Consider the following 11,977-nt stretch of genomic DNA (forward strand, 5'->3'; position numbering starts at 1 on the left):
CAAATTTAAGGCTTTGACTTCATAATCAAGTCATGACACAATTTTTAAATTCAAAAGTCACATGGAATATTTCCCTCACAACATGAATATGCCATTAATTGAAAAAAAACAAAATATTGAAGAGCTATCAAAACAGAATTGGTCCTCTCATATTACAATTTTCTAAGTAAATATTAAATTGTATCTCTTGTGTGTCCCTATAAGCCTAATTTTGTATATCATACAAAGTATGGTAAAATGAGATATCAAAAAGAGAAAGCAAATAAAAAAAAGGAAAAAAAGAAAAGAAAAGAAAAGAAGGGAAGTTAGACCACTTTAATTAGTTGTTATATCACACATGGATACATTTACACTAATGAACGCCATATCTTTCCCTCCAAGGATATTATGACAATGGAAATGTCATCATGGTATAGCCTTCTTTCCCCTTGTGGTATATCAAGCAACTCATGGAACTCAATACCTACAAAACAACAATGAAATCAAACTTACAAAGATTGCTTTAACATACGAAGCATTGCACTACAAGAATTTTCCTTATTACTGGTGGAAATAATCCCCCAGTAATGCAAAAAATCCTTCAGTAATACGCATTACTGGCGGATTATATCCCTCAGTAATAATTCGTAGGTTCTTTATTGAAAATACTGACGGATTTATCCGTCAGTAATGTAACTCACTAAATTATTGTGGGATTTTTCCGTCAGTAACTTTATTGAGGGTTTTTTGGATGTTACTGAAGGTTTATTCCGCCAGTAATTACTGAGGGCCTAAATCCCTCAGTAATGCAATTTTGTATTGGTTAGTAGATTGGGGAATTCTTGTAGTGTTGATACGGGCATGGGCACCAGACACAACTGAGAGAATGACACATCCACACTAGTCATAATTTGAAAAAAAGGAAATCTTTGAATGTAACCATGTGTGTCGATGTTGCATCGGTATCAAACACTAACACGTGTCGGGCACCAGACACGCCTTTAATCTGAAGTCTCATTGATATTTGATACATATGTATGCGTTTTTTCACAATATCAAAGATCAATGTAACTGCGCAACTATTTAAACAAATGTTAAAAGTAAGTGCTTTATACCAGCTTTTTCGGCTGCATGACTTAGTGCTTCTTCAGTGAGAAGTTGTGCAGGATTTTTATCTGGAAACATGGTGATGAATGACTCTACTCTGGCCACTGCTTCTTCATTGGTGAAGTATTGGTAAAGTCCATCAGAAGACAGTATAAGAAATTTGTCACTTGAGTTGAGCCTGTGATGATATAGTGAAGGGGAGCATGTGATATATGGAGATTCCCCTATGTAGTTAACTTTGAAAGTTTCCAACATTGCATCATTTTGTTTAGGCTGCAAAATAGACCAAGATGATTATGTTGTTAGCAAATAATTGAAAAACATTGAGAAAATGAAGTAAACTAAACTAAACTGACCTATCAACAAAAAATGTGGGACAAAACACTCCTTGAATTCAATAAAACAGTTAAAAAGCAAGCTTTTTTTGGTAGTAATATAAGCAATTAGGTATAAACTATCACATTACATGCTTAAGGAACCCTGCTCCAAAAGCCCTTGTGACATTTAAGTAACCTTTTACTCGTCCTTTCGTTATTGCAGATGGATCATCCGGATGCTCCTGTCTGATTCTATAAACTTCCTGAGATTCAAGAAAAAATGTATAAGGTATTTAACATGAACATAACAATTTTCATTGAGTAAATACTCACATTAGTCTCTGAAATGTAGAACCGTATCAACTTAGTCCCCACGTCATCAATATTTCAAAATAGATTTAAAATTGCAAAATTTAGATCAAGATCATCCTTTTGTATAGATTTATAATCAATGCATCTCTGATATTATTCACTTAGTGTCTGATTCATTCCTGACATTATCAACTTAATATCATCACAGTGTCCGCAAATATCAATGAAGGAACCAACATAAATAATATTTTACAATTTTCGAGTTTATTTTAGAATTCGGATAACATGGAAGACTAAGTTGGTACAATACAGGTCTTCATTTTCAATGACAAAAAATTAGGTATTAACTCAATTTTAACAAGTTGCAAAAACTACCTCTTTCACATGAGTGCTATGATCCATTGTGAGCTGACGAGAATTCCCAATCTGAGTAGCTAAAACAGCACGACTGTCGCCAACATTCATCAAATAAACATCTTGACCTTTCATCAACATAACCAAAACACAAGATCCCATCATAGCCAAAACAGGATTATGAGTAATCATCTCATCAATTATCTTCAAAAATGCATCCTCAGTTTTCCTCATTATCTCAGAAAGTGCTTCCAACACCTCAGAGTGACTAAAACCTTCTTCACTTTTCACTATATTACAATTTTGTTTACATAGAAACCCTTTAAGCTCATCATGAACGGCATAAAACATATTATGAAGAAGATAATCAGTTGCGTCAGGACCGTTAAATCCATCATAAATTCCAACATAAACCCATCCATGATCTTCACATATCACAATATGCATACGATCTTCACCGCCTTTTCCTTGAGCCATATGAAGATTCTCACATACCATTAACAAATCATCATCATCGTCCAAATAGTTATTATCATGCAATCTCAATTCATCACTCAAACTAGTACTACTACTCACTCTTGCACTTGCATTAGCATTAACATTATCACTTTTCTTAAAAATTGAACCTTTTCCAAAAGATACTGCATTAGAAAAAACCCTACTAAGAATCTTCTTCAAGGTGATCTTATTAGGCTTGTTCATCTTCACTTGTTGTAAACATTTCTCAATGGAATTAGCATTAAACACACGATCGAAAGGACTCGAAGATAACCCTTCTTCAATGGAGGTACACACAGAAGAGCTACGAGGATCATGCTGATTTTGATATTGAGAATGTTGAGGATGCATCATTGGGGAAGTAAATGAACCAAAACTTTCAAAAGAAGCAGATGAATCCAAAATAGTGCTGTGTTGTAGAGAGTCATCAAGGGAAATGGAAGGTGTTGATGAGGAGTTTGCACTAACGGTGGCGCCGGCCACTGATCGGAAAGTCATGAGGGCGGCATCATCGTCCTCAGAGAATGTATCGCCGGAGATTTGAGGTGGGTTCGGTCTGACATAGCTGATGGAGTTGCAAATAGCTTTGTCATGTTTCTTGGACAACAAGTTAAAGGAGTTTTGTAACCTGCCGGAGATATCTCCGGTGCCGGCGGAACAGAGGCACAAATTGCTGATTTTGTTACCCATTGGATAGTGTAATGCAATTCAAAGTTGTTTTGAACTTTATGTGTAACAATGTTGCAATCTTATTCAAAGTTCAAAAATGAATAGAGTTGACTTTTTGCATAGGAGTTGACTATCACTTATTTTAGTAACTGTTGACTATTTTATTTTGTTTTGATTATTGAATTTATATGAATTTAATGAGGATTTCTTCGGCGGGGGGGAATCACGTGTACTCCTAATATCAAAAATAGAAATAGCAATAACTTAATTTTAATACTTTTGACTTTGCTAAGGGGTAAGCATTAAAAACACTATGGGAGGAATTTATGAAGCCTAGTCTTATTTACTATCCTCTATTTCTATACGGTGTAACAATAAATTTTCACCATCAACAAATAACAAACAATTACTAGTACCTCTTTTTTATCATGTTGTAGGTATAAAAGTTTCTATCTTCGTTTGGTGGATGACAATGTCGAAATTGTTAGATTGGATATCTTCATCTGTATTCGAACTCGAAACATCGTAATTTTATTTGAGTTTTAGTTGGTGTTTGTCACTTCTTATACGAAAAAATGAGGAGAGAAGAAGGTTAAGGCAAGAAATCATATTAAAATTAGTATACCACAAAATCATATATACTAATCCCCCTCGCATGGTGTTGCCGTGATCATCTCAAGTTGAATATATAGAAAATAGAGATTTCCTATGTTTTGTCAATTTGTGTATGCTATCAGTATCAATTCTTTTTATATTTCTGTAAGCTTGAACATAAATTTTTTTCTACATTTTGTCAAAGCAATTTATACTTATTATACTCATATATAAAGGTGATGTCTAGTTTTGGTTGGACTTTTTTTTCTTTTAATTTTATAATTTATTTTGACAATTTTATTTATACTTTTATCATTCATTACCTAATCAAATAATTGATTTCTTTCTAAAATAACTGCATAAATTTTGTAACTTCGATTATACTTTAAGTATTTACCACTTAATTAAAAACAATAATATTGGGTGATTAGATATAGTCATAGTAGTTTGTAAGATATATCTCAACCGAAAATGTTGATATTGTTAGATTGCACACTTTCACCCGGTTTTAACTCTGAACCTTGCAGTTATGCATATAAGTTTCAGGTGGTAATTGTCACTCCGTCTAAAAAAAATATAGCCATAATATCCGGAGAGAAGTAAAATATAAGACGAGGAAAAGGAAAAGGAAAAAAGGAAAAAAAAAAGAAGATGAAACAATTAAAGACTGTTTGCAGATGAACATGAACTATAAGATTCCTCAATTTCATGTACACCACCAAAGATAAAACCGAGTTCAATTTAATCTTGTGAAATACAGAATCTATGTACTTGAATTTATTGGTAAGTTGTATCTTTCAGCATGCCATTTTTATGTATGATGACCGGTTGGTGATCCATTTCTATAAGTAGAGAGATATATAATTAAGGTGATCCTAGTTTATATTGTAATAGTTATTTTTTGTTTGACTTAATTTGCAGAGGTAGTTATTAATTCAATGGCAGGCCTTATGATTTTTTAAAGGAAGTATGTCATTAATATATTAATATTTTGTAATGTTTAATTTTTATATATACATTCAACACTTCATTTTTTTCTTTATATATCTTTCTATCACATCACTAACATATCATATCTATCACATCATCCTCTTTATTAATTTATTTTAAGGTGTGGACTAATTAAGTTTTTTTTTTTAATCTATAAAATATTTTCTTTATTATTATAGTTTTTGACACGGGCCAATAGTATTTTGTACCCCATGTATTTTACTTCGATTCCTACAAATGTCGTAAAAGTCAAATTTGTCTCTGAGATTGTTAAGAAACAAAAATCTCCCACCCGAGAAACACTTGTGTGGACCAGGACCAAGAATTTTGGTTTGGTCACACACACAAGTTTTTCCCTTCTCTCTCTTCTCTTCTCTCTTCTCCATTTTCTCTCTCTTCTCTCTTCTCTCTCTTCTCTTTTTTCTCTTTGTGTGACCAAAGACCACTTGTGTGGACCAGGACCACACAAGATTTTCTCCTCCCACCCTCATTGTGTTTTGGCAAAGTTGAATTTGAGTTTCCATTCTCACAAATACAAACTTAGGTTCCAACAAACTTAAAGATTGAGTTTTCCGAAACACAAAAAAGTTGATATATATACTTTTTACAATTAGGAAGAAGAATATTTTAAGTTTGTAAACATTTTCAATTTAGGTCCCGTTTGGTTTGAGCTTATTTTGAGCTTATGAAAAATAGCTTATGTAAATAAATAAGTTTTTATTTTAATTTATAAGCTCTCACTAACGAAAATTGTATCTTCATAAACTACCTTAAAAACTTATAAATAATACATAAAAACTTATTTATTTGCATAAGCTGTTTTACATAAACTCTAAAATAAGCTAATTCAAACGGGCCTTAAATATCCCTTAATCAAACGTTACAAAACGATTATGTGGCAATTAAGTGTATGTTACAAACGTCAACCTTAAAGATCCAATGATGTCATTTAGCCAAAAAAAAAAAAAAGCTTAAACTCATAATTTCAAGATTATAATTCTGTCCTTCCAAAGGAAACCCTAATCTTCCTTCAAAAACAAAAAACGAAACTATAATCTCTTATTCATGCTTCCAGACGCCAGCTAAATTATACACAGTGCTGCTCTAATGAATCTCTTATCAGCGAAGCTGCTGAAGCGTTCTCCTAACTCGGTGTTGGCGCCGATAATCCTTCCTGAAGAACTTATCACAGAACTGCTTTCTTTTCTTCCCGTCAAATCTCTGATGCGATTTAAGTGCTGTTGTAAGTCATGGGAAACCCTATTTTCCGACCCTTCCTTCGTCAAATTGCACCTTCAGAGATCTATAGGAAACCCACAATTTGTACTCGCACGGATATATGAAGATTCACCGTATAAAAACAACACCAGTGTTTTACCTATCTCCTTGAGTCATTTTCTGGAAAGTACGTCGAAGTCGATAACCCATACCAAGGATCCTTACCATTGTTTGAAGGAAAAGGATTGTACTGTTGTTGTTGGTTCTTGCAATGGATTGCTATGTTTGTCCGGTTGTTCTAATAATGAGATGTGGTTCCGTGTCTGGAACCTTGCTACCAGGACAATATCTGATAAATTAGGGCATGCTGACCGAACACAGTTTGGCCTACCGAAGTTTACATTTGGTTATGATAATTCAACTGATACTTATAAGGTAGTGGTTTTAGAAGACGCAGCAGCGAGAGTTTTTAGTTTTGGCGATAATGTTTGGAGAAATATTCATCTTCCCGTCTATTGTTACCTATATAATGGTGTGCATTTGAATGGCAGTGTTAATTTGTTGGCAATTCGTGATTACATAGCTGATGATTATTTGCCCTGGTATATTACTGTTGAGCAAGTTTCAATCATTTCGCTTGATTTGGGTACAGAGACATACAAAGAGTTTATTCCCCCTCGAGGATTTGATCAAAAGCCATATGTCGAGCCATCACTATTTGTGTTGATGGATTGCCTTTGTTTTTCTGAAGTTGTCAAGGAAACCCATTTTGTTATATGGAAAATGACGGATTATGGAGTTGTAGACTCTTGGACTGAATTACTTAAGATTAGTTTTCAAAGTATGAACATTTTAGAGTATGAGTGGTTTCCATGCTTTCCATTGCTGCACCTTTCTAAAAATCACGATACATTGATATTGGAAGGCTATTATGGAAACCGACCAATTGTCTTTAATTTAAGAGATGGCAGTGTAGAGCAAATTAAAATTACTAATGGCCAAAATGATAGACTCTATACGATGAATTATGTTGAAAGCTTAGTTTTGTGTCATTGAAAGTAAGTTCCTCTTTGTCGATTTATTTGAATTTCTGTTTATTCTTCCATGTTGTGTGACTATTTTCTATGGTGGATTTTATTTGATTATATATGTTGGCTATTATAATTGGTAACGGTTTGATAATCCCTCCATGTTATGTAAATCACCCAAAAGAAATTCCTTCTCTTTTGAGTATTGTTGATTGAGTTGGTTATTAGAACTTTAAACAAAGCAAAATAATCAAATGGTCTATCAGTTTGGTTGGAGGATAATATCTAATACTATATGCTAATTTGTTGTGCAAGAATGGTTTAATTTATTAATATTTTTGTTCTTGATTACGATGCTGCTATAGAATCTAGTTTTCAATATACATTCACAGTGTGGAATGTGGTACATCCTCATATTCTTTGTTCTTAGTGGGATATATGGCTGCCTTCCCTTTTGAGCATTGTGCAACATTTTGCTTTTGATTTATTTGTGCATTGCTATTTCACTTTGCAATCTGACACATATAATGTTAAAATATTTTTGAATTGTAGATCTGCAATTTCAACTTCAAAGAGATCCAATGTTGTTGATGGTTCATGGCTGGATGATGAAATGATAGGAACTAGGAAGAAAAAAAGAAAGAAAAGAAGAAAGTGGCTTATGCTAGTTACAATTGCTTCAGTTATAGTACTCATTTTATTTTGTCAGAAGTATTTTATATCCATCTTTTATGTTTCTTTGAGATTATTTATGGTAACTTGAACTTACTGCTTAATAAGCTATGATCTACAACTCTACTCTGTTGAACTTAGTCTACGCTTTTATTCTTACATCTCAAGTACGTCCATTTAAGTGCACTTTATAGAACCATTTGGATAAGAACAAGAAACACTTTTGATCAAAGTGTGTCCGTTGTTCGACACATGTCGGTGTCAAACACTAGCTGTCATATGTGATTACATTCAATATTTTCATTTTACTAAATTATTACCGTTGTCTGTCGACGTGTCAATGTTTTGCGGCATAAGAAGTTGGTGCTCGTGTCTTGGTCAACGCTTCATAAGAAGTTGAAACAAAATTGAGAGGGTGGTCCTTCCTCCTGGTTTACATGTTCTGAGTTTTCTCACGTGTACGATGAGTTTCGCGGTAAGATATAACTATCTGGGTTCAACTTTGTCACCTGTTAATTTGCTTTGGGATTTTGTTATTTTCTTGGTATCTTTTGTAAACTTTGTCACCTCTTGAAAATTACTTACTTCATTCCTTTGGTTTTCATCTTTCCTAAACCTTTTGCTTTCCCCTTACTGGAAAATTCCGACTGATCATTTCATACTTTTTTTCCCCTTGTTTCTTTTATGCGTTTACTCTTGAAGTAGAAACTTTTATCATTTTAAGTTAAGTATATAGCTTTTTGTCTCATTTGTGACGGGAAAATCAAACAGTACATGATTATGAACACACGGAAAGAAGAAGCTAAAGGACTATAAATGTTCCGGAGACATGGTTAAACCTTGGTTGGCCGGTCTAAGGTTACGATCCGTCGGGTTGGTCAAGCAACCAGGATCCTCTTTCCCCCCAAGAGCCCTACCGATTGGATCTCTCACGGAAATGGTGAGGCCAAATAATAAATCTTAACTCAGTGCAAGACAATTAGTACAGCGCAAGACTATGTTAAAAACTTAATACACTCATTCCTCAATTTCATCTAGCATGAACCCAAGGCCAACTATGTTAAAAACAAACAAGTACTAAAATTCAGCACAAGACAATTAGATATGTTAATTAATTTTTCTATAATAAGTCAAAGACTAATTTATTGTCCGTATAAAAATGTTATCGACTAATTTAACTATTACTTTTTCTCAAAAATTAAATTGGACTACGAGAACATCGCGAGGAACGAAATTGGGTCTTTGATTGATTTTCAAATTATAATTTTTTTTAGTTATGAGTGGTGGCCATGCTTTCCATTGCACCTTTCTAAACAATATGATACAATGATATTGGAAGGCGAATATAATGACCTATCAATTGTCAATAATTTGAGAGATGGTAATGTAGAGAGAATTAGAATTATCAACGGCCAATGCTATAGGCTCTATATCAAGAATTATGTTTAAAGCTTGGTTTTGTGTTATAGAAAGCAAGTTCCGATTTGTTTGAATTGCTGTTCATTTTCCTATGTTGTGTGATTATCTTATCTTGGTTATCTATGTATATCTTAGGCATACTGGTGTTTTTGCCTGCACGTGTTTTTTTTTTCATCCTGTTTTGTCTGCATGTTCGTTGCTGTTTTTTATCTTGCAGGGTACATTGAAGATGATTGGTTTGGGTAAATTGCACAATGGACTCTACTATTTGGAGGTTAAAGAATTTGACCACAGAGTTCCTCTATTAGGTATAACTTATAAGTATTGTGCCTTATGTCTAAGGAAAGGAATATTTCTCATTCTTCGTTCGAAGGAAATAGTTCATTACAACCAATTAAATCAAGGCGTTGAGTAATATGACTGAATTATTTTGCCAATTCTCGCAAATTACAAAATGAGTCTGTGTTTGATTTAACAAAAAGTCTTCTAAGATGATAGTTTTTAATCAGTTATAACTCTCAGTTATAAAGTTCAATAATGATTAATTACCATAAAATTATATAAAGTTTAGTACTTGATCGTATATCCGTTTTTTATTGAGGTATTTAAAGGACGTTTCCTAGAATGATGAACCATTGTTTTTTTTCTTTTCTCCTTGGAGAAATCATAATTTGGTTATTAAATCAAGTTGGAGTTCAGGACAAATTTGTCATTGGAGATGCTCTTGATAATAATAATAATAATAAATTTAATTTATTAATATCAACTTCTTTTTTTCTTTTTACCAAAATTGTTTTACTCACTTCACGTTAAATTCATACTCCCTCCGGTCTCAAATATAAGAAAAGATTCTTTTTTTAGGTTCATTGAGTAGTTAATGTATCTGGCCTACATTGTAAAGCAAATACATTAATTATTCAATGAACCTGAAAAAGGAATCTTTTCTTATATTTGAGACCGGAGGGACTAATTTCCAAATTATAATCAACTTCTTTTTATCTTCTTCTTCTCATTCATGCTTCCCGACGGCAGCTAATTTAATTTACACAATTCTTCGTGTATAATCTCTCAATTGTGTTCATTGATCACAAAATTACTCTTTTACGCTTTGCGGTAACATAATTTACCGCTCTCATGAATCTCTCACCACCGAAGTCGCAGCAGTGTTCGTCCAGCTTGGAATCATTGCCGATAATTCTCCCTGATGAGATTATCACAGAACTGCTTTCTTTCCTTCCTATGAAATCTCTGATGCGAATGAAGTGCGTTTGTAAGTCATGGAAAATAATAATATCCGATTCTTCCTTTGTCGAATTGCACCTTCAGCGATCTATGCGAAACCCTCAACTCACAATGGTATATCTCCCAGAAGATACAGATAAGGCATTTGTTTGACCAATCTCCTTGAGTCATTTGTTGGAGAGTCCATCGAAGCCCATAACCCTTACCGACGATCCATACTATCTTTTGAATGATAAGGATTGTCACTCGGTTGCAGGTTCTTGCAATGGATCGCTTTGTTTGTACGGTTATTCTGACGAATCTAGAGAGATGTGGCTCCGTTTCTGGAACCCGGCTACTAGGACAATATCTGATAAATTAGGGCACTCTCCTGATGCTGTCTCAAGTTACCAGATGGAATTTGGGTATGATAATTCAACCGATACTTACAAGGTAGTGTACTTACATAAAGGGGCGAGAGTATTTAGTTTAGGTGATAATGTTTGGAGAAATATTGAAAGTTTTCCTATTAGTTATTACCTAAATAATGGTGTGCATTTGAGAGGTAGTGTTAATTGGTTGGCAATCGACAATTACATGGATGATTATGATTATGATGATGATGATGATGGCGGTGTTTTTTATTATGATGGCGGTGTTTCACTTGATCTTGGTACAGAGACATGCAAAGAGTTGCTTCTCACTCGAGGTTTTGATGAAGTCCCAAGTTTTGAGCCATCTCTATGTATATTGATGAATTTCATTTGTTTTTCTCATCTTGCCAAGAAAACCCATTTGGCTATCTGGCAGATGATGGATTATGGAGTTGAAGAGTCTTGGACTCAATTACTTAAAATTAATCTTCAAATTCTGAAACCAATTGATGAGTGGTCGGCATGGGTGCCATTGCACCTCTCTAAAAATTATGATACACTGATATTGGAAAACAAGGTTGATGATGTAACAGTTGTATATAATTTGAGAGATGGTAGTGTTGAGAAAACTATAATTACCAATGGTGAATGCTCGTGGATCTATATCAAGAAATATGTTGAAAGCTTAGTTTTGTGTCATTGAAAGTAAGTTCCTCTTTAAATTTATTTTATTTTCTGTTAATTCTCGTATGTTATGTGATTATTTTCTATGATGGCTTTTACATGATTATTTCCGCTATTGGTAACGGTTTGACAATCTTTGCATTGAATGAATTTCTTTTGCTTTTATACATAAGCTAAATAATCATATGTTCGTTGAGTTTGGAGGGAGGATGTGAAAGCAAAATTCCGCTTGCAAGTAGAGGTGTTCAAGATAGTCAGTTAATTGAACCAAACAACTAACTGAATTCTATTGAACCATACGTTAACTGCACCGCTTCACACAGTTTTGAACTGAACCACTTTTTTAAAACCGACACTAACAAGCTGGATGTTAAACACAATAGTCAATAGTGGCGCTATAGCTGCCGCGCGTAACTTAGGCCGTAGCGGTGATGAACTCTTCCTCTATGTTCACACGATCCCTTCCTCTCTTCCACTATTCAGATTCATTTTGTTCTCTTCCTCTGTTCTTTCTTTATTTGTTTCTCTGTATTTTGTTTGA

General features: G+C 33.7%; 2 protein-coding genes and 1 pseudogene across 2 annotated transcripts; 2 read left to right on the forward strand and 1 right to left on the reverse strand.

Moving 5' to 3' along the window:
- Positions 1–69: 69 nt before the first annotated feature.
- Positions 70–3,773, reverse strand: LOC146907423 (putative protein phosphatase 2C 4). Its single transcript, XM_085722352.1, has 4 exons — positions 2,091–3,773; positions 1,553–1,666; positions 1,095–1,359; positions 70–463 (listed from the first exon to the last, which is right to left on the reverse strand). Exons 1-4 carry the CDS (start codon positions 3,255–3,257, stop codon positions 348–350), a joined length of 1,662 nt encoding a protein of 553 aa, XP_085578478.1. The 5' UTR covers positions 3,258–3,773; the 3' UTR covers positions 70–347.
- A 1,713-nt stretch (positions 3,774–5,486) lies between these two features.
- On the forward strand, positions 5,487–7,202 carry LOC146907424 (F-box/kelch-repeat protein At3g23880-like). The gene has a single exon (XM_085726640.1). It carries the CDS (start codon positions 5,928–5,930, stop codon positions 7,092–7,094), a length of 1,167 nt encoding a protein of 388 aa, XP_085582766.1. The 5' UTR covers positions 5,487–5,927; the 3' UTR covers positions 7,095–7,202.
- Positions 7,203–10,291: 3,089 nt separating this feature from the next.
- Positions 10,292–11,455, forward strand: LOC146907425 (F-box/kelch-repeat protein At3g23880-like; annotated as a pseudogene).
- Positions 11,456–11,977: the final 522 nt, after the last annotated feature.

This window comes from Medicago sativa, chromosome 7 (assembly GCF_051527215.1).
Source record: "Medicago sativa cultivar Bolivia chromosome 7, Bolivia_mono, whole genome shotgun sequence".
Lineage (NCBI taxonomy): Eukaryota > Viridiplantae > Streptophyta > Magnoliopsida > Fabales > Fabaceae > Medicago > Medicago sativa.